This window comes from Sebastes fasciatus, chromosome 3, assembly GCF_043250625.1.
Source record: "Sebastes fasciatus isolate fSebFas1 chromosome 3, fSebFas1.pri, whole genome shotgun sequence".
Classification (NCBI taxonomy): domain Eukaryota; kingdom Metazoa; phylum Chordata; class Actinopteri; order Perciformes; family Sebastidae; genus Sebastes; species Sebastes fasciatus.
The window spans coordinates 40,840,554-40,864,290 of NC_133797.1; the positions used below are offsets into that span (position 1 = coordinate 40,840,554).

Genomic DNA, 23,737 nt, shown 5'->3' on the forward strand with positions numbered 1-23,737 from the left:
TACTGAGATTTTATTCAGATTTCTTTCAAATATTTTTCAAACATTTTTCAGACATTTGTCAGACTTTTTTCGGATATTTTTCAGACTTTTTTTTAAACATTTTTCAAACATTTTTCTGACTTTTTTTTCTAAAAAATGTCAAACTTTTTTTTTCAGATATTTTTCGGACATTTTTCAGACTTTTTATCGGATATTTTTCAGATTTTTTACAGACTTTTTTAGGACATTTTTCTGACTTTTTTTTCTGACTTTTGCGAAAAAATCTCAAACTTTTTTTTCAGATATTTTTTAAGGACATTTTTCAGACTTTATCGGATATTTTTCAGATTTTTTCAGATATTTTTCAAACATTTTTCAGACTTTTTTCAGACTTTTTTTAGGATTTTCTTCAGACTTTCTTTCAGATTTTTTTGCGAAAAAAATTTCAAACTTTTTTTTTCAGATATTTTTCAGACTTTCTTTTTTTTTTAAACATTTTTCAGACTTTTTTCAGAATTTAGATTTTTTTTTTTTTTTTACATTTTTCAGACTTTTTTCAGACTTTTTTTTAAGACATTTGTCTGACTTTTTTCAGATATTTTTCAAACATTTTTCAGACTTTTTTTAGGATTTTTTTCAGACTTTCTTTCAGATTTTTTTGCGAAAAAACTTTCAAACTTTTTTTTTAGGATATTTTTGGGATATTTTTCAGACTTTTTTTCGGACATTTTTCAGACTTTTTTTCAGACTTTTTCAGACTTTTTCTTGTTAATGTTTGATGAATCATCATCAAAATTAACTCAAAAACAACAAACAAATAAAAACACTTTGTGGCTGAGACCACAACACAAGTCTCTAACTCCATCCGCTGCCTATTGACTGAACACAGTATTACATGGTGTCATTTTACCATGTACTGTGTGTCAGCATGTAATATGAAGTAACCAGCAACAATGTCAGCGTGATAAATGAATGCAGTTTTTCACGTGTTACTGGTGACAAACGCAGCGCTGAATCTGCTCTTTGTTTAGTTATCGCAGAGCAACATGAGGAAAATCTTCTGATTAAATGGAGAGTTGGACTCGTCATCAAAACCTGATCGTTACCAATGTGTGTGTGTGTGTGTGTGTGTGTGTGTGTGTGTGTGTGTGTGCACTCACCACACAGTCGAAGCAGTTGAATGAGGAGTGGAGGTAGACCTGGATGCCCAGACCATACATCTTGATCAGCATCTCAGACATGAACAAACCAAGGAAGATAAACTCTGCATAGACTGGAGGGAGCAAGGAGACAGGGAGGAGGGAAGGAGATAGGAAGGAGGGAGACAGGGAGAAGGAAAGGAGGAAATGGAGGGGGGAGGAGAAAGAGAGAAAGGAAGAAAAGGAGGGTGGAGAAAGAAAAGGAAAGGAGGAAAGGAGGGAGGAAGGAGAAAGAGAGAAGGGAAGGAGGAGAGGAGGGTGGAGAAAGAGAAGGAAAGGAGGAAAGGGAGGAGGAAGGAGAAGGAGAGAAGGAAAGGAGAAAAGGAGGGAGGTTGGAGAAAGAGAAACGGAAAGGAGGAAAGGAAGGGTGGACAAAGAGAGAAGGAAAGGAAGAAAGGAGGAAGGGAGGAGAAAGAGAAGGAAAGGAGGGAGGTTGGAGAAAGAGAAACGGAAAGGAGGAAAGGAAGGGTGGACAAAGAGAGAAGGAAAGGAAGAAAGGAGCGAGAGAGGAGAAAGAGAGATGGGAAGGACGAAAGGAGGGAAGAAGGAGAAAGAGAAGGAAAGGAGGAAAGGAAGGAGGAAGTAGAAAGAGAAACGGAAAAGAGCAAAGGAGGGTGGACAAAGAGAGAAGGAAAGGAAGAAAGGAGGGAGGAAGGAGAAAGAGAAGGGAAGGAGGGAAGGAGGAGAGAGACAGAAGGAAAGGAAGGAGGAAGGAGAGGGTAAGGAATGAGGAGACAGAAGTCGTTAAATGGAGGACAGAGGAAGGTGAAAACGAAAGAAGGTGAGGTCATGGAGAGATAAAGAGGGGATTGAACAAAGAAGGGAGGTAGAGGAAATACAGAGCACAGAGGGGAGGGGGAAAAAAGAGGAGTAAGGGAAAGAGAGAGAGGGAGAGAGAGATGAATGGAAGTCAGTAGTGATGCAAGCCCAGCGGTGTATGACAGTGTGGTGATGAATGGACTCCATCAGCAGCTACAGCTTCATATGCTAATGACACTGGACAGCAGCCAGAGACAACACGGTGTGTCTGAGTGTCTGCTCACGTCTATCTCATCTACAGAACGCATATCAAGAATGAATATAGCACAATGTGAAGTATATCTCTGATACGGGTGAGTAGTTACGACTCCTTGCAAAGTCTTTCTCTGCTTATTGTGGTTGACAGTTATTGAACAATGTTAAACAATTTGCTGCTACAACGCTCACGCTGAATATATTGGATTTTACTGACAGTGCAATCAAAGACAACAGAGCAGAGGAACAATATCTCTACGTCTCATACTCCAAACCTTTAAGTGTATTTCTTTGCATCATATTGTCAAACTTCCCCCACAAAGAAGAAGAATAGATAAACATTTTCTTTTGCTCATCTAGTATAACTAAACAGTTATGACTAAAGACCAGAGAGAAGATGTAAAAGAAGGTGACGACGGACTAGTGAGTAGAGAAAATGCAACGCTTCTGCTATTTAAAGGAGTTAACGTTGTAAATGCGTTGTTTGCACGTGTAGGAGGAAACAGGAGATCTGAAGTGTAAAGAGATGATTCAGGTTGGGACGAGGTGTGTGTGGAGGAACGCAGCGGTGATTCAACTGAAAAGGGTTCAGAGACACAACTGTGAAATATTGTGGCTTCAGATGTAGACCAGGACCAGCTGCATAAACTTAGTTTAAAACTAGTCTTGGCCTTCGACTAGTCTTACACTGTCAGGTTAGACTAGTCTAATTAGAGCAAACCTGTCTGTTGCATAAATATTAAGACTGAGGTTGGTCATTTGAGGTAGGAAAGTTAGCCACCTCTTCCTCGGCTAAAAGTCAGCTAAAGGTAATGGATAAACAGTAGAAATAGTTGGCTAAGCCTGAGGGGAGAGTTTTGTTGCTATGCCAACAATCTGTTAGAAGGTCGGTTAGCTAACTATTTCAACTGTTTATCCATAACCTTTTTGGTATTCTTTTACCACATTCTTGAATTGTTTCTGAAAATCTTTTTTTTTCAGACATTTTTCTGACTTTTTTCGAAAGATTTTCAAACTTTTCTTTTTCAGATATTTTTTGGACATTTTCAGATTGACATTTTTCAAACTCAGGTTTTGGCTACATATCAGCTAAATTATAAAACTATTTTGTACACACTAATTATTTGTTCTCTACAGAACTAGCTAATCTTTAACGGTTCTAACAACCTTTGGATTTCTGTTATATTCTCCCATACTTGGTGTGGTGTCGCTGTTGCATCCGTCTTTTCGTTTCTCTTCTGTGACGTGTCTTATTCCACCCATAATGCATTGTGAGACAGGCTATCTAAGTCAGTCTTTCATTAGTCACTCAAAGTGAAGCTTCATGCAACAGGTATATTTAAGTGTCTAGAGCAAGTCTGACTTCAAGTTATATTTAAGAAAAAGATTACATACATGTATTTGTATGCAACTGGCTCCTGGTGTTCGTGGTAATGTAGAGGTATGGCCATATTTAATAAAGAGATACTGTGTGTAGAACACAAACTAGAGCCTGAGACTTCATAATAATACAGTGTAATCAGCAGTCACAGTATGTAATCACAGTATGTGTGGATGTGTACGTCATGTAAAGTGAGTGTTTCATGTGTGTTTTTACTCACAGAGGAAGTCAGAAAGCGCCTCAGGCTGGTTGTAATGCACCGCAGCCACACACATGGTGTTGAGGCCCACCAGGCAGAGCACCGTCCAATAGAAAGCCTGAGTCTTCACTATCTTGCGGATGAAGAATCGCAGTCGTCGCTCCCTTTTACTGTAATTAGAGCCGTCTACCCCGTTCTTTATACTGGAGCGGGCGAATCCTGTGGGGGGAGAGGGAGGGAGACATGACAGCCTATACTTAAGTTTGACTGATTTAATTTATTTTTTTGGACACATCACCACCCCCCCTTTAGAGGATATAAGGCTCATCATTAACATAAGATGACATAAGGCTTATTTAGCTTTGTTGCCCACTCTTTTACTACTAAGCCTCACATTTATCAAACCAAAGCTGCAGTTTGCTGGTAAAGAAGACAAACTTTTCACCCGAACAGATGACGTTACAGAGCTGGAATTACTGGTGTGCCTTGTAAGAGGTTTGTTATCCTCACATGTCTCCATCCCCTGCATACACATATCCATCCCTGTGTTTTTCTTACCGACTGCATCTCCCATGTTGTCCTCTCCTTCCTCAGGGTTCAGCAGCTCCGTCTTGTTGTTTTTGGTTTTGATGGTTGGCCTTCGCCTCGAACCTAGCAATGAGGAAAACAAAAGAGGATTGTGTCTTCATCTGTATATCTAAATCTTTCTCAAATGTAACTGTCTTACCCATCCCACAGTCTGTCCCTTGCAGGTATTGTGCTAAACCCCACATTTACAATTACATTTACTGAGCAATTCTGAAGTTGCTTAGCATTGTTAGCTAAAACCTGAGCCCACTAGAACAGCGCTTTCAGATTTTTAGTCATATATTGAGTATCAAGTTGTTTTGGTATTCTACAGTGTCTGGTATCCTTATGTATCCTCTATTGTCCGACATTTTTCAGATCTTTTGTTTCAGGCTTTTTTCAGATCTTTTTTTTCGGATATTTTTTCAGACTTTTTTGTCCGACATTTTTCAGATCTTTTTTTTCAGACTTTTTTTTAGACTTTTTTGTCCGTCATTTTTCAGATGTTTTTTTTTTTCAGACTTTTTTGTTTCGGACATTTTTCAGACTTTTTTTCAGAAATTTTTTCAGATCTTTTATTTCAGACTTTTTTTTCGGACGATTTTCAGATCTTTTTTTTCAGATGTTTTTGTCTGCAACTATAATGATTATTTTCATTGTTGATTAATCTGATAAATAAATCTGGGTTTTTTTTATATGTAAAATGTCAGAAAATTGTGAAAAATATTGATTTCCCAAAGGAGTGAAGACACCAGAAAATATTCACATTTAAGAAGCTGGAATCAGAGAAATTTGACATTTATCTCCAAATTTACTCAAAATAGTTGCCGATTAATTTAATATAAATAAATCAATTAATCTTCGCGGCTCTAAAAGTTGAAGCAACCAAGTCGCTAGAATAAAATGTTGGCATTGATTGTGTGTTTCTGCAAACCATGGATACGTTTCTGAACCAAAAATGATCTCATTCATCTCAACATTTCTAGATACCTGCATGTGAACGTTAGTGTTTTAACCACTTGTGGCGCTTTTGAGGCATTTTGGGGGAATAAATATCCTGTCTTCTAAAAATGATGTTCCCATATGACAACTCTGCATTTTCAATTATGATTAGGCCACAAAACTACTTAGTAAAAGGTTTAGTAAAAGATAATGATTTGGGTTCAAATAAGTATGTTACTTATGGTTTCACACAGGACATGACCACCGGTCTCCTGGGTCAAAGTCCCGTGTTTGCTTGTTTTAGAAACAGATTTGTGAAACATCAAAAACAAATGTAATCCGAGAGAATATACATTTCCCTCCAAACGTAACTGACAAAGCAGTTTCATTTTATGGGAACGTATTTTTTAGGAGACCCGGCTGATTAAAGACAAGACATGCATCCTTGTATATTTGTACTAATTTGATGTCTTCTCATGATACAAGCGGTCAGTGTGATTGCTTGATTTTCTCCATCTCTATTCTCTATGTAGCTCTGTCTTTTACTGATCGCACTAATGTAATTAGCCTGACTCTTTTTCTGTCTCACTTACAGTACATATAATTAAAAGAAGAATATAATTACCATCAAAGTTCACTGTGCCGTCCTCCTCAGCCAGAATCACCTCTTCTGTCAGAAAAGGTAAGCTGTTAGCACACTGCATTCGGACTTAGTTGTTTTTTTCCACATAGAGTATACAGTATGAGTATACATGGGAACGAGTGTGTGTGTGTGTCTGAGTGTTTAACGATGTGCACTGACCTGCTTTGCAGATCCACTCCAGGTATCCGTTGAGCTCTCTCTCAATCTGCTGCTGTCGCCTCAGCTTGAGGAACTCGCTCCTGTTCTCCACTCGCTCTCTCTCTTTGGCAAATTCACTGTGGGCAACGTTTGTTTTCTGTTTTATTTTGCTCATTTTGATCAAACAATACAAAAAACATAAATTATACAAAGCATACAGATGTATATAGTATTATATAAAAGAAAAAGTAAGAGGAGGTTATTTTTAAAGGGACTTTTTACACGTATAAACATTTTAAATTGTTTTTTAATGCCAATGTGTGAACAGGTTGTAACCTAACCTAAAAAATGAGACCTTCCGCAGCTTTCTGGGTTTCCTCTATCAGCCTGTAGACTGCTTTTAATGTGAAGAATGCGGGCTGGGAAAATCCAACGGATGTTACGTCGTGCGCACTCGCGATGCCTTAGCCGTAGCTAACGTTCGGTTAGAAATGTAGTCCACTAACGCCAACAATCAACCAGCCCGAAACCACAGTTATATCATTCCTGTCTTACCAAACAGGAGCGTGACCGACGTTTGGGCGAAAATTAATGTTGGAAGTGAGTGGTGAAGCAAGAGAGAGGGAGCGGCGGTGAGTGTGTGAGAAAACGAGCGAGCAGCGGAGAAGAAGAGAGTTAGTTTAGCTCTGAGAATATCCAGTGAATGTGCAGTGGAAGTTGCAGTTTGTGCAGAAACGTGTCTTGTTTTCCTGCTGCTGAGTGGAGTGACGGCGGTTAACTCCGCAGAGAGTAACGTCATCGACTCAGGAGACCAAAACTACGATGTCTCCCCTAAGTCTCCTGACCATGGTTGGGAGGCTGAAGCAGGAAAAGTTAACACTAGGATCAACATCGGTTCATGAGAGACCTCGTTTGGTCAGCTAACATTACTGCCAAGCAGGTGAAATTTAGAGTGACACTGTGCCTTTAGCTGTTAACGTTAATCAACATGATGCTAACAATCACGTTCAGTCTTGTGATTGTCGGAAGTGGGAGCAGCAGCACGCTGACTGTCGTTTACATAGGGCTTTTTCACACTAGGTACGATTGATCCGTACCGTGCCGGAGTCCGATTGCCCCCCCTCTCCGCTCAGCTTTCACATTAGTAAAGTTGTTCCGGACCCGAGTACACTTGCGTCATCATTGTTTATGTTGAGATCAGCTGTTATTAGTAGCGGAGCACTCACCAATACTGTCGTCGTTAGTCTTTCCAACAATCACCAACTCTGGTTTGGTTGAAATAAACTCTTATTTCACCGAGTTTGATTTGAAAGTAGGACGACTCTACACGTCGTCTACCCCCCCACCCCGTCTCTCTCTCTTTCTGCCCGCTGAGCAGCTGAGCGTCTCGTTCTTCGCAGACAGACCATTAAATCAGCTAAATAAAATAACAAACATCACTCAACCCCAGCGCCTATTGTTTATATTATAAGGAACCTCTCGCCTGCCTTCCTGCTGTATCATCCACGGCCGTGCAGTTCAGAGGATGAGATCGGTGCATGATGCCGCAGCAGATACAGACATACTGTAGACGTGAAACAGTTTTATATGTATACAGATTTCGGAGGAGACCGGCGGCGTTGAAAAAAGCCTGCCCTTTCAAAACTACTTGCTAACTGCTAACGTTACTCGCGTTACATAGCGGTCCACTTCCGTGTTTCGGTACGGTTGGCTTTCACACCTGATGTGAACCGTACCCGAGTCCACATGATCCGTACTCCAGACCACCTCTTCAAGTGGACTCGGGTACGGATCGCCGAACCGTGCCCGAGTACGCTACAGAGCGTTCAAACCTATCAATTGAACTGGACTTTGGAGGACAAGTGCACTCGGATTCGGGTGATGTGAAAGCACCCTTAATGGCCACAGGTGTCACTGTTAACAAGCAATTTCTTGTTACAGAGAGTCCCTTTAACTGAGTGAAAATGGCCGCAAGTGTCCGCAGTCACACAGAAGGGCTCACCCTGAGAGTACACCCAGCACTAGGTTGAGCATGAAGAAGGAGCCGATGATGATGAGGGGGATGTAGTACATCCAGTTCCAGGCACTGCCCTCCACATCATTACTCTGCAGGAGAGAAACAGGGACAGACACACAGACAGACATGTTATTACTCATCTAATATATCAAAATGTGTACGTTAATAATTAACCGTTTAACCCGTTAAACGACATTAAACATTTTAACCGATGAATCAGTTAAAAGAAGTATTAAAAAATAGCTATAAAGCAAAACTCAGATGAGCGGCTTGTCACTTAAAAGAGGAAAGCTGGTCCACCTTAACAGCTCACCTTGTCGGCTCGGGTCTTGAGCTGAGGAGTTATAAACTGTACACACACTGCTACAGCTACATTCACAGCTGTAACGCCACCGACAACTCCACACTCACCGCCGCCACACACACACGGTCTGTCGGACACTTGTAAAGTTATGCCGCGCTGGCAGACCGTATGTGTGTAACGGTACGTGTCCACAGGCTCCGTGCTTTTCACGCTCCCCATTCATTGTCTATGTAAGCAGCCGCGTAATGCATTCTGGTAGCGTGGCGTCGCGATTCGAGAGACTAGGCGTCACGACGCCCGCTCCTCATTTTCATAAAGTTGAGGGCTCGTCTACTTTATGCAAATCACAGGCGTCCGACGCGACTCGCCGCCTCTCAAAACTCCCGATAATCTTTTAAAATAAACGTTGTCGATCCAAATTAAAGACAGATTCAGCAACTGCATGGATTATTTCTCGCCTCAAATGTTCTCAGAAACACATTTCAGTGAACTATTTACGTGAAATAAGAGAAGAAAGTTTCCAAACGAGCCTCCAGACTGGTTCCGGTTTGAAAGCTGGGAGCAGCAGCCAACGGCGGGAAAGCGTTCGTCCAATCAGGAGCCGAGTGCCTTGTTTCTAGGGACAGCACACCAAGCGTCCAATGTTGGGAAGCGTCGCGTCCCCTCGCGATAAAAAACGCCCCTGTGGACACGTACCATGACAACGGAGAGCAGGAAGCCACCGGCAACGCTACAGCTTCTAACGTAGCACAAACCAAACAGACACGGTCTGTCGGACAATCGCTATCGTTACATAGCCCCAGTGGCCTAATGGATAAGGCACTGGCCTCCTAAGCCAGGGGGGTTCGAGTCCCGTCTGGGATGAGCAGTTTCTAATTTCCCTCGGGTGCAATAAAGTTACTATCTATCGTTACGCCAGGCAGACACACAGCTGACAACCTCGCAGCTAAACTTACTGGTGTGTCCACGACAATACCGCAGCACCGTGGTTGTTATCTCTCCTGGACGGGTGATCTGGGGACTCAGCTGGCGCACCGCTGCATCGGACGCACTAATCTTGTTGGTTAATAATCGAATAACGAAGTGGGCGGGTTTAGTTAAAAGCCTGTTTTATCTCGTACTGTTGCTAAAGGGTGCTTCCGTGCGTCGGTTTCAAAACGCCGGTATTTGAAGCGGTTTCGTAAAAGACATCTGAAGGCACAGCGATGGACTGATATATGTTGGTAACTTTATCTGTTCTGCACAAGTACCAAGGAGAGCTGAAGTATGTATATGAGTGACACTATCTTAAAGCCTGACCTGAATGCAGAGACGACAACATAGAGACACACAGCATGTGTGGTGTTCCGTTACAGCATCTCCTGCTTTCACAAACGCTGGTTGTGTGTCTACACTGTGTCACTTCCTCCATTCGCTAAACAAACCCAGCTGACAATCAGAGAAATCAGGTTACTGGAGGATATTGTGTTTCTGTTACACGTGTAACGCCTAAATGGAACTATCAGCTGATTATTATCTTGCTGCCGGAGTACTGCGTGCATGTGTTAGGTTTTATATTCTGCATGGTACAGCTAGTGCGAGCAGCCCCGTTCTCTATTAAACTTTCATTGGTTTCCTCCTCACTGCCTGTGTGAGTGTGGAAGTCAGCCTCCATCCATCAGAAAAGATGTTAAATATAGAGCGAGACGGACCAGAATAGAGAGTGGAAGAGAAGGAGGCGGAGAGGGAGGGAGGGAGAGCGACTCCGAAGGCAGGAAAAGGACAGATGAGAAGACGGATAAAGGAAGTCAGAGAGTGATAAAGAGAGAGAGAGGGGTGGTGGTGGGGATGTGGAAAATGGGTTTTGGACAAATAAATGGTGTTTTGAATCAAATCTCAAAAACTACTTTATGCCTCATTTAGCTGAATGAAATTCAAGCCAATCACCAACCCCCACACCCCCCCGCCCCCACGAGTCCTTCAGGGGGCTAAAAAGCATTCAGTCGGCATGGATAGCAGAACGAGCGACCAATATCTAGAGATGTTCCCATACCATTCTGTCCTTCCTGATGCCTAAACTTGCGGTATCGGCCGATACCGAGTACTGATCCGATACCAGCGTGATAAAAACAAATATATATATAATTATAGTTATTATGATTTAATATCAGCTGTTTACTTCTGACCATGTATGGTTGTGATATGATTACTATCTTTGTTGTATGGCCTGACTCAGGTTAAACCCCAGATTTTCCACTGTGCCGATTAGACTGTTGTCAGGCTATTAAATAGGCGTTATCAGTTGCTATAAGCCCCATAGATGTGGGTCAATAGGGTCCTACTACACCCACTAGTAGGTTTTATCATCAATTCACATTAGGGATGCTAATTTTTAAAACTTTTCTTAACCGATAACCGACCCTCGTTAATCAATTATTAACCGTTAACCGGCCCTATAGCGACAGTAGTAATTATGACAGGAGCAGAAGTCAGGCGCTGTGGTACAGACAGTGTGAAACTGGGTGGGTGGAGGTCGGGGACAATAGATGGGACACAGAACACAGAGTTTACACCCAGGAGACCGGCGTTCGCATGTGTGAAACCGTCAATGTCTAATGTGCAGTCTGCGTGTTTGTGTTCGTAGTTATTTTAACACAAAACACAATGTTTTCCCCGAAACTTAACCAAGTGTTTTTTGTGCCTAAACCTAAAGAAGTTGTAGTTTTATTGTCTAACCTAACTAAGTTGTAGTTTTGTTGTCTAAACCTAAAGAAGTTGTAGTTTTATTGCCTAACCTAAAGTTGTAGTTTTATTGCCTAACCTAAAGAAGTTGTAGTTTTATTGCCTAAACCTAAAGAAGTTGTAGTTTTATTGCCTAAACCTAAAGAAGTTGTAGTTTTATTGCCTAACCTAAAGAAGTTGTAGTTTTATTGCCTAACCTAAAGAAGTTGTAGTTTTGTTGTCTAAACCTAAAGAAGTTGTAGTTTTATTGCCTAAACCTAAAGAAGTTGTAGTTTTATTGCCTAACCTAAAGAAGTAGTAGTTTTGTTGCCTAAACCTAAAGAAGCCTTTTTGTTTGTGTTCAAAACGTGACGTTTCATTCAGTTTTACAAGTTAGAACGTGTCGCTTTTAATGTTCACTTTCAATCCTGTGTCTCATTTCCTCCCAGCTTCTCTCGGATCTTTTGAATCGCGATGAGAAACGAACAAGTTTGTGCATCTGAAGGTTGACTTTCACTTCTGCTTGCTTCCTTCTAATGCAAACATCGCTGTATTGATATTTAAAGCAAAGTTTGGCCCACTGGACGGGCTAACTTACATAGTAGAGCATCTCTGTCCATCCCTCCATGGTGATGCACTGGAAGACGGTGAGCACGGCGAACAGGATGTTGTCGAACTGGGTGATGCCGTAGTTGGGTCCAATCCAGCGACCTTCGCACACCGTGCCGTTGGGACACAACCGCGACGGCAACTCTGTGCCACACGGTAACTCGTCCACTACCTCTCCTGATCAGAGACAGAAACATCCACCATTACAGTAAATTCATTTTGGATCAGAAAGCAAACTTTTAACGATCAATATGTCACTAAATTGTACACACTGCTTGAGGATTTTTAAAAACACAAAAGTTCGGCCACGTGCGACTCGCTTTATTCTACTACTGTGTGGCTGTTTGTTTTTTTCTTCTTCTTCTTACGTGTGACTTTGTCGTAGCAGGTAGTGTGGAACTTCCCCATGTAGAACTCCAGGCCGATGATGGCGAACATGAGGATGGCCACGAACAACAGCAGGCCGATCTGCAGCAGGGGGATCATAGCCTTCATAATGGACTTGAGCACCACCTGCAGGCCTGGAGGACACAATCAGAAGAGGAGTTTGTAGTATAATCAATCAACGATGCATCTGAATATAGCATGGAGGCTGCATTCATAAGGCAAACTGGTTTGTACTGGTTATAGTGGACTGATTTGAGGTCATTTATTTCAAGCCATTGAAAATGCACTGTTCACAAGTCAAACATATTATATATATATATATATATATATATATACACCTATCTCCCGATTCGATACCATCACGATACTTAGGTGCCGATTCAATATGTATTGCGATTTTTAAGTAATCTCTCCCGTCAGCTCCGTTCTCTTTATCCATCCATGGTCAGCTCCATCGGGCCGTTTGAATGCATTTAACATAAATGTCAGTATATGAGTGATCTACAGTTGTAGCGTCGGCCCATTTGACCACGGAGATGAGAGCGACGGCCGGCTCGACCGCACCTTACTGCAATACTATAACGTTTCCTGTCCATGACAGAGTTAGCAAATCGCGATACATAAGTAAATAGATTTTTTTTTCCCACCCCTACTATATATCGTCTTAGATTTTGGCTCTCGTAAAATCGTGATATGGCATTAGTGTTGTCTTTTCCTCTTTTTAAAGGCAACAGTACAGTAAAGTGATATAATTTTCTGAACTTACCAGACTATTCTAGCTGTTCTATTATTTGTCTTTTACATTTATTACATTATATCCACATTACTGATGATTATTTATCCAAAATGTCATTGTGTAAATATTTTGTAAAAGCACCAACCCTACAATATCGTCGTAATATCAATGCCGTAGTTTGAGGAGTAAAAAGCAAAAAGTGGTATACAGTAACATCACACTATTAACAATATTATGACAGGGCATACAGGCATACAGGGCACACAGAGAAACACACAGCACAGCACTTACTGGGAATCCCAGACACCAGTTTCAGTGGTCGCAGCACTCTGACGGCTCGTAGTGTCCTCAGGTCAAGCTGAGACCCCACTGACGACAAAATACTGCAGAGAGAGAGAGAGCCAGAGGGAGGGAGAGAAAACGGAGAGCAACATCACTTTAACAGGATAGAACTTTCAAAATCATCTCGTGCCTCGTCACACGCTCGTCTCTAACGCATTGCTTCAGCAGTAAACTACTGACGCTGGCGTGTTTAGTCTGCTGAGCAAAGATGAATGAATGTCATCACATCAAAATTAGAGCTGCAAAAAATAATTGATTAGTTGTCAACTATTGAATTAATCACCAACTATTTTGATAATCAATTCATTGATTTGAGTGATCTTTTTTTTAAAAAAAGTCAAAATTCTCTTATTCCAGCTTTATAAATGAGAATACTTTTTGTTTTATTTACTCCTCTATGACAGAAAACTGAATATGTCTCAGTTGTGGACAAAACAAGACATTTGAGGACGTCATCTTGGACTATGGGAAACATTTTTCAACATTTTCTGACAATTTATAGACCGAAAAATTAACCCATTAAGCGAGAAAATAATTGACAGATTAATCGACAATGAAAATAATATATTATATATTATATAATAATATAATATATATATATGCATATATATAAATATATATACATATATATAAATATATATAAATATATCATATATATATGTATAAATATATATATATATATATATAAATATCATATATATATATGTATACATATATATATATAAATATATATATATATATGTATACATATATATATAAAGTATATTTAGTAGCAGCGCTAATCAAAATCACTTGCTAAAACCAGATAACCATGTACAGTTTTCATGTCAAGATTCACACCTGAAAAAAACGTCAGTATTGAGGAGTTAGAAGTGACAAAGGAATGTACAGAAAACAAATAAAAATATATATAAATAAGGTTATTAATACAAAGATAAATAAATAAAAATAAATTTAAAACATAAATAATAATTTTGCTACATTTAATGACATATTTATTGATTTATGGGATCATTTATTTATTAATTTATTTTGGATGGTTCCGTCCTCCATACAACAGATCTGCAGCACACCCTCAGTGAACTAGGACGAGTTTTAAGCTGATGAGATGATGTAACTTGCTACCTGTAGATTGAGCAAATTCAATCTGCTGATTACAATGATTATTATGATTATGTGATGCGGTCAAGGGCTCCAGAACAAGAGAGAAAGTGGACCTCGAGTGGGGATTGCTTCACAAAAGTCTTGTGAAAACTACTGTATTTAAATTTGTGTTATAACTGAAAAAAGAATCGTGATTCTGCAGCGCCATTATCAACACTGCGTGGTCAGATCACGGCACATGACGGTCACAAACTGTAGGTTTCCACCCAATTTAAAATCAAACTAAAACGTGTACCTTATGACTAAAGCTACATTACAACAGGACTGATTGAGTCAGTGATTCAGTCCCAGTATGACGGCACTACTACACGTCTTTGTCATGACTTCAGAGACACGCCTCCTGCTCTGACGGCGCTGTACTATGTGTCTATAGTGTGTGTGTGTGTGTGTGTGTGTGAAGCTCGGGTGTAAAGTCAGCCAGAGACAGGTTGGAAAATTCCACGCTGTGTCTCATACGGGGGCGGCAGGCCGGGTCTGTCCAACACGAGGAGGAGGGGGAAGTGTGGGGGCGTAGAGAAGGGATGTTCTGAGGAAGAGGAGGATGAGGAGGAGGAGGAAGAGGAGAGAAATGAAGGGGAGGAGCACAATACAAGGACAGACTTTGGCCTTAACTCAGACATCATTAGAACACAAAACAACCGTTGATAAAAAAACACAATAGATTTATATTTTCTGCTCTTTTAACTTCAATACCAAGTCATTTTATAACAGTGACATCATATAATCATATACCAAAGTCATTTTGATTGGTCACTTCCTTTGCTTGTGTCCATACACTAGGGCTGTCGCGTTGAAGGAATTTACCCTGCGGAGATAATTAACTCAACAGCATGATATGCAATATGTTTACCTTTCCTTTTCAAGTTACTTCATTTAACCCGCTGCTATTTAAATAAACTTTATAGTTAGGCTATTGGTGTCTTTAAATGAAACTCGTGAGCTTGTGTTTACAACACGGGAAGTCGTGTAAACGATATGCTGGGCGCTAATAAACAACGGCAACATTAACGTTACTGTCGGCGTCTAGAAGCCACTGAGGCTAACAATTTAGCAAGCTTAGCAAGTGGGTAACATAATGACAGAGGAAAAAGATGAGGCCGTTGGGAATATCAACATTTTCCTCAGTCCTATTATGAAATTACGAAGAAAAACAATATACGATTAAAGTTACAATATATTAACTTATTATGCACCGAAAAATGAACTTCCCCCGGCCGCCGTCATTCCTGACAACGTCAACAAACACGTCACAAGTCGTGAACTCGGAGCTTTCAGAAACTTTCCACTTACAAGGTTGTGAATACGACACATGGGCCCAAGCTGTGAACACGGTGAACACGACCCCATTTGAAGGCACTATTACTCAAAGTTGAACATTTTTCCAACTCTCGGCAACCAGAAAGAAAACACCAAACGTGCAGCGCTCAGCTCAGAATAGACGCTCAGCACCTCGTCACGCTGCTACCGTTAGTAGCATAGAGTAACTTGGCATCTCCTCCTGTCAATAGCGCAGTATTGCAATATTGCGGTTATTGCGACAGCCCTACCATACACGCACCCAAATTGAATTTGGATTTGGTGACAGGACATCTCTTTTACAGCTAACAATGTATTTCACCTGAGAAAGGTGGGTGTTCTCAATTCAAATGGTGAGTAAACTGTATTTAGATGTGCAAACCCTCCAGTATATGCATGGAAGTGAAAATAATCGTTAGTTGCAGCCCTACCTGATAATGAATTGTGCATACCACTTATAGCAACACTATATAACCCTAACGGCTACAGGAAGAGAGAAGAGCCAAGAAAATGAACAAGAAACGGAAATTCAGAGATGTAAAAAATAAACAGCAAGAGGGGCAAATCAAGTGAAAATGAATTGAGCTACATTTTCAAAATGTGGCATCTTTACCTCCCTCCATCCTCCTCCATCTTCACCTCCACCCTCCTCCATCCCTCCCCTCCTCCATCTCTCTCCAGGTCGGTTGCTAATTCCAGTAAGAAGTCATTTATTAACAGACACGGTACCGGCAGCCAAGCCCCTCATTCCCTCAATGGCTTTTTAACTGCCACGGCTAAAGGCCACGCTGCAGACCTGAAAACACCGGAGCTCAGCAAAAAAAAAAAAGCAAACAGCCTCAGGCCCAGTAAAGATCCAACAGGACACACGTATAGATTAGAGTCCGACATGGTCTCTGAGTAAATCACACGACAGGGCGATAACCAAATCTGCATGTGACCCACTGGTGTCGTTTGATCTTAAAATCGACTTTTTAAAAAATGTAATTCTCAGATATTCTCATTTATCTGTTAAGTAACTTTTTGAATTAGGGCTGCATGATTATGGCCAAAATAATAATCCAGATTATTTATCCCAATTATTCATTGATTTTTAGCGACAACATTTTATTGCACTTTCACATTAAAATAAACAGAACACTGTTTTAACTTCCATACTGTGCTACATCCCTGTTAATGTACAAATTAGCGCTGAACAATGTTGGAAAAAACGGACAATGCAATATTTTTTTCTGCTATATATGTGTTGCAATATGATAAAATACAGGAATATTCACCCTACCCCTTTGTAAGCTACATTTTAAAGTGAAATGCTTCAATTTGGTGCACTTCAAGAGCAAAATTAGCAACAATAGGAGCAAGATTATTAATTTTATGCTCTTAATTTAATCATAAACACGCATTTTAAATGTCAATATCTCAGGTGATCATGTTCATTTAATTGTGGGAAGCCAAAATTGTGATCGTGATTAAGATTTGATTAATTGTGCGGCCCTATTTTTAATGCAATCTTGGCTTTCACAATTAAATCATTTGTAATTTTGACTCTTTAATATGTTTCTTTTCTGTATCTTGTTACTATTTGTTACCATTAAAGCATCAGATGTATTTTCGGATTCAGAGAGTTGGATTTATGCATGGGTGAGTGAGTAGATGGATGCAGCAAGAGAGCAAAGGGTCTGTTTTGATGTCTTGAATCTAAATTCTGATTTCTTCCGTCTCCCTGTCATTCATTTTCTCTCCTTTTGCTCTCCGTTTACGTTTGTCCCATTTCACTGCTTCTTTTTTTTTTCACATCTCATTCGAGGGCGAATGCAGAACTTCAATATTCATCCGTGCGAGACGGCAACCATCCGCTACTGCCAGACAGCCCGAACCTCCAGGATGTAGTCACCCCTGGCAACGGATGAACCTGCCCACACAGTGCAGCGAGGCGGCCGGTAGAGGGAGCAGCGACGGTGCTGCCGGTTGTGATGGGGATGGAGGGATGGAGGGATGGAGGGATGGAGGAATGGAGGGATGGAGGGATGGAGGGATGGAGGGATGGGATGGAGGGGGAGGGGCGTGGAGGGGTGTTACGAGACAGTGGAACAACAACATGAGTGTGACGGAGGAGCAGATAGAAGAGTTAAATGGAAGGAGAGGAAGAAAACAACTGAGAGTAGCAGAGAAGGAGAGAATGGCAAGAGGCTGGATAAGGATATGGAATGACTTAAGATTATTATTATCACTATTACCATTCTATCTTATACATTTTATTTAATATTATCATCCTTCTAAGAGTGGTGAGGTACCACGATTGAATAGGAGACAAAAAGAAAGCATTAATCAAAGCTTTAAAAACAAATTTATAATCTTGAAATGCAATTTTTGCCCTTGTAACCTTAAATAAACTGTGTTGTGGTAGACATAAACAATGTCAGGTTTTAAAGATTGTTTCATAAGTGTAAAAGGTGACTGTATATATATAAACCCACCCTGAAAATAAGGCAAGAACCGCTGTCGCTCTCAAACCATAAAGATGTTAAAGAAGAACTTTACATATTAAGTTCAGGCAAAATTTAAAATAAATAAAATCATTGTCTGCAATATAAATGAACAATTATGAGATTAGCCATGATTGAAAGCATGATTCATGGTGCATTCAATTGAAGCTCATGAGCTCGTGTTCATGTCATGGGAAGTCGTGTACACGATATGCTCGGCGTTCAAGTCAGGAAGAACACCGCTGCTAAGCAACGGCGATACTAATGTCGGCGTCTAGAAACCATAGAGGCTAACAATTTAGCAAGCTAACGAGTGGGTAACATAATGCAGGAAATGCAAAGACATAATGACAGATTATTATCATTATATAATTACAAAGAATTACAATATACAACTAAAATTACAATATATGAACTTATTATGCACCGAAAAATGAACTTCCAAGGCCTCGCTATTTCTGACAACGTCGACAAACGTCACAACTCGTGAACTCGGAGATTTCAGAAACGTTCCACCTACGAGGTCGTGAATACCACAAGACTACCACATATCACTCTTCTGGTCAACACGGTAAACACGACCACATTTGAAGGCACCATTATTCACTTGGGAGCTCTAATTTTCGAAATTCAACCAGAATCTTTGTTTTGTTGGTTCATTCTAGACCGACACATCAGGGATAATGTACAGCGAGCCGTTTATTGTTGTGAAATAAACCCAGACAGGGCGATGCGACGCCTCACTTGCATCGCCCTGAAGCTAGTAGGAAGCTGGCAGAAGCCGATATGTCATATGAGCGTGCAGGGCGGTGCAGTCCCGTGGGTCTGATGCACGTTCACTATGCCGAGGAAAATAACTCTGGATTCAGGTATTAGTTCATTTTACAACTTTTAGCAATGTGATTTACAGACGTCTCTTTATACATCCATGGCCACAGACTCATTGGTGTTTTCAGTCCAAAACCGCAGCACCATCTAGCCGTCTCTTTGCTTCTATACTCTTTGATGGCGAGTCATTAGAACACGTCACATCTATTAATTTACATCTAACCTATACTGTATCTACAAACACACATGACAGAGTTTGTCCTTCCAGCTATTAGACAACAGTAGAGATGAGAGTCCCTGATGAAACAGGCTGCAGGCTGCAGGCGCGGAGGGAAGAGATGGATCATCCCCCGAGAGACAGAGAGTGAGAGAAATAGTGAGCAGATTGAAAGAGAGTGATAGTCCTGTGTGTCAAAACTGTGAGATTCAACTGCTGAGAGAGAGAGAGAGAGAGGGAGAGAGAGAGAGAAACCCCAAAGAGAGAGAGAGACTCCAGAGAGGAAGACAGAGGGAGAGTTTTATCTGCAGAGGGAGAAGGTGTTTGGACAGTGATGACAGAAGCTTTCACTCCCGGGAAACACCTAACAATCAACCTGTAAAGCACACAGAGACACACTGGTTAAACTGTGCTGTGATAGACAGTGTGTGCTCTATTTTTGTATCTTGCATATCAATTAATCGAAGTGTCTTAATGTATTAAAAGTAATGAAGGAGGTGGAGATGAAGGATGTCGTAAGGTGAAGTGGAGTGGTGTTTCCTCATCGAGTCCATCGAACGCCTCAGGGTGCATTAGCACCCATTGTTGCATCCGCATGCTATGTAGAACTTTCACAGACTCCTAACATGATGAAAAGTTACATGAATATGAATGTGTAATGTGTTAATTACGGCTGTCAAATCGATTAAGATAGTTAATCACAAATTAATCGCACATTTTTTATCTAAAAAACATAAAACAATGACAGATATTGATCCAGAAACCCTCACAGGTACTGCATTTAGCATAAAACAATATGCTCCGATCATAACATGGCAAACTGCAGCCCAACAGGTAACAACAGCTGTCAGTGTGTCAGTGTGCTGACTTGACTATGACTTGCCCCAAACTGGATGTGATTATCATAAAGTGGGCATGTCTGTAAAGGGGAGACTCGTGGGTACCCATAGAACCCATTGACATTCACATATCTGGAGGTCAGAGGTCAAGGGACCCCTTTGAAAATGGACATGAAAGTTTTTCCCTCGCCAAAATTTAGCGCAGGTTTGGAGCGTTATTTAACCTCCTTCACGACAAGCTAGTATGACATGGTTGGTACAGATGGATTCATCAGGTTTTTTAGTTTCATACTGCCACGTATCTTCACTCTAGCTTCAAAACTGAGCCGCTACAACCTCCGAAAGATCAATTCCATTAATGCGTTAAAGAAATTAGTGGCGTTGACATCCTGTCATAAAATCAAAAGTATCTAACTAAAAAGTAAGAATATCTATCTGTCTGTGTATATGTGTGTGTGTGTGTGTGTGTGTGTGTGTGTGTCCTTCGCATATCTCAAGAACTGTTCATCCGATCATCTGTATTGCTGGGGACCCACCAACCCTGCTCCGAACAGCAACGCCACGAACGGGCGCTTCACTAGTACAACTAAAGTGTTATACTGCCTTCACATGATAAGAAATCTGCTCTTTGCTCAACGCAAGGCAGGGCGCAGAGCAAGATACGCAAGGAACGTCATGTTTCTAAGCAGCAACAACAACAAATGCAGCTGTTATCTCATCGGTTGCGCTTTAAAAGGTCAGCGGCAACCGAGGTCAAAGTCAAAATAATTTGAGCTTTGAGTGTAGTGTAATCTTTGAGCGGTGCGCCACGCCTAGTGGGTGGTGCAAAAATGTGGCGTCTCCCAACATTCAAAGCAGCCTGGCCATCTATCAATGTAATAAATCCTGGAAAACTTATTTTGAATCCTTTTCCACCCATTTTTAAATCTTCCTTCATTTTGAAAAGCTAACCGGTAATATACTGTAGCATAAAGCATATACTGTAGGTAGAAATAGTGTTATTTATTATGCTATAATATCAATGATTTAGCCGTCTTAGGATAACGTTTTATTGCTGGTTAAGGTACACTAATTGATTCTGTTCCCTTAAATCCCTACATTTCCTCCCAGCTCACTGTTGATATTAACAAAATCAACTGTAAACTTAAAAATATATATAAATATCGACGCAGTAAAATGTTCCAACAGAGATGAAAACTACCAGAAAGATCCACAGACACTGAAGTGTGTGATGCCCTGTCGTCTCTACAGAGAGACACCCATGTGATGATGATGATGATGATGATGATGATGACTGGTGGCCCTGATGAGGAAGATCTCGGGGGGGGCGGGGGGGGTCACTCGCCACCTTCACTTTGCCTGGTCTCTCCCCGTTCATGGCATTGCCATGGCAACCGGCGATTCCTCTCTCTTCTCTTCGCCGAGTCTCCACGGTTACCGACCTGCTCTCATTCATAAGCGTTGCCAGGGCAACGCAGCCCCGGCTCATTGATGGAATCTCGGCATTGCCGCAGCAACGGGGATGGGAAGTGGGTCTCCTAGCGATTGATTTTCAACCCCTCCAAACCCCTGCATCTCCCTCCCACACACACACACACACACACACACACACACACACACACACACACATTATCCTTAACTACCCCCTCTCACACTACAGCAGCTCCTGGTGCAAGCGTACAGTATGTACACACAAGCGCAACTTCCCTTGCACACACACACACTGGCCAAATGAGTGCATCCTTTTTACCGCATACAAACACAGATGCACTCTCATCATATATATGTGTGTATGCACTCACTCTGTACGCACACACGCACACACACACACACACAGCGTACGATCTGATGACAGTGACGGATGCAGCGCAGCCCAGGTAGGTAGTATGGATGACCCACTTTCTCTGCTGCTGCTGCTGCTGCTGGTGTGTTGAACGCTGAATTGTTGTGTTTTACAACATGGACGCAAAATAAAAAAATAAATCCCACATACACACACAAACACTTCAGATATAAGAGTCTGATTGTATAACCATGTATACATAGCACTGGTAAAATCCTAATCCAGTAATTTAAGGATGCTGTTTAACCAGGAACTTGACTCCAGTTGACTCTGATTGTCCAAATCAGTCTTATAGTCAATCATGTTTAACCATTAAATACAAAACCAAAACCACTTGGAAACTTGGAACTGTCATCTATCATTCATTACATTACATCTAGCCTGAACTACAACTGACAAGATCACCATTCCCCCATTTTAGCACTTTTATACTGGCTTCCTGTGTGTTTTGTTGATTTAAAGATGTGCTAATCAACTTGAACCCGTCTGAGACCCGCGGGAGATCACAACCGACTTTACTGTGTTTCCGAGGCTGCAGCAGGTTCAGTTTTAGGGCTAGAGTGAAGCTACAGATATCATATGAAACTACAAAACCCAAGAAATCCATTGGTATCAACCTTACCATGCTAGCAGGTCGGAGGTTAAATAAAGCTCCAAAGTCAGGTAGAAATCTCCAAATGTCAAACGTTTTTGATCCCAAATCACAGCATGGCTTTTTCTATGGTGTTCCTCAAGGTCTTGGTGTCTTAATGTGGTATTTTGGAGGGATTATTGATCATTTTTATCAATTCTCCAGTGGTAAAGCAATGGTTAAATTTAGCTCCAAATCTCTGTAACAAATAACATCAACCTAACAACTGCTGCAACTCTTGAGACATGAATAAGCATGGGAATGGCCATCACTTCAATCATAATGTTCTAAATCCTCATACACTTTTACTATTTATTTTCAATAATGAATGAATTAATTCTGATTTATGACTAGAAGAAGTTGACACACAGTGCTGAGCTGCATCTCAAATTAATCTTCAGGTTCCCAGCTTCAAATCTAAATGATTTGAAATATCATGAGCTCAAACATAACATGTGTGTTGTATGTAATGCATGATATCACAGTGTGGCTTCTTTGGCAAAAACATAGTAAAAACACACACACACACACACACACACACACGCACGCACACACACACACTCACACACACACACACACTCACAGCATGCAAGAGACCGGGACAAGATCCAGCCAGTGGCATGTGCATGAGCTCTACGTTTGTGTGTGTGTGTGTGTGTGTGTGAGAGAGAGAGAGAGTATGTGCACATGGTTTAAGTGTGTATCGTGTGGAAATAGTGTGGGAGTGCCATGTGTCATCACAGTGTGAACTCCTGTCCCCTTAGTGTCTCATGCTGAGCCCTCACCCACCTCTCACACACACACACACACACACACACACACACACACACACTTCGAACATAGTGTAAGAAACAAATGGCATCACGCTTGTCGAACATATAAAAATAGATAAATAAATGTACGTTAATATATTATTTTTAACTGTTGTTTTCTGTCATGAATACATTCACACAATATTATGCGGTGTGTAAAGCAGCATTGCTCATGTCCTCAAATCAGAGCAGTGAAATGGTGGGAGAGATTATATCATAGCTCATAGGAATGATGAACATGTCCTCCAAATTAAACGAGTAAATATGTTGTTTGTAACTGAGCTTTCATCATCACTAGTCTGTACCGTCCAAAACAGTTTGAAAAATGAATCTGATTTAAGATGTGACATGTTTTTATTTTTATTTTTATTTTTAATACTCGTCCGAAAATGTCCGAAAAAATGTCCGAAATTTTATTTTATCATCATCATTAGTGTTTATTTTACTCTATTTTAGTTAATCAA

General features: G+C 40.8%; 2 protein-coding genes across 21 annotated transcripts in view; one reads left to right on the forward strand and one right to left on the reverse strand.

The window, feature by feature from the left end:
- The window catches only part of nacc1b (nucleus accumbens associated 1, BEN and BTB (POZ) domain containing b), a 303,884-nt gene that overhangs the window by 196,040 nt on the left and 84,107 nt on the right, over positions 1-23,737 (forward strand). The window contains exon 10 of one of the 2 annotated variants that reach the window (XM_074631189.1): positions 7,441-7,931. The exons of the other annotated variant lie outside the window; for it this stretch is intronic. The gene's annotated coding sequence lies outside the window, so the exon portion shown is untranslated. Of the gene's footprint in view, positions 1-7,440; positions 7,932-23,737 lie in introns of those variants that run through there. 2 annotated transcript variants of the gene reach the window in all.
- Positions 1-23,737, reverse strand: part of cacna1ab (calcium channel, voltage-dependent, P/Q type, alpha 1A subunit, b) — a 257,077-nt gene that overhangs the window by 97,161 nt on the left and 136,179 nt on the right. For 18 of the 19 annotated variants that reach the window (XM_074631184.1, XM_074631174.1, XM_074631170.1 and 15 more), the window contains 9 exons: positions 13,107-13,198; positions 12,061-12,213; positions 11,682-11,869; positions 8,065-8,168; positions 6,084-6,199; positions 5,907-5,951; positions 4,331-4,423; positions 3,794-3,991; positions 1,140-1,252 (listed from right to left, as the gene is read on the reverse strand). In XM_074631184.1, the coding sequence (XP_074487285.1) occupies positions 1,140-1,252; positions 3,794-3,991; positions 4,331-4,423; positions 5,907-5,951; positions 6,084-6,199; positions 8,065-8,168; positions 11,682-11,869; positions 12,061-12,213; positions 13,107-13,198 (1,102 nt within the window). The remainder of the gene's footprint in view (positions 1-1,139; positions 1,253-3,793; positions 3,992-4,330; positions 4,424-5,906; positions 5,952-6,083; positions 6,200-8,064; positions 8,169-11,681; positions 11,870-12,060; positions 12,214-13,106; positions 13,199-23,737) is intronic. The other variant, XM_074631168.1, reaches the window with a different exon arrangement.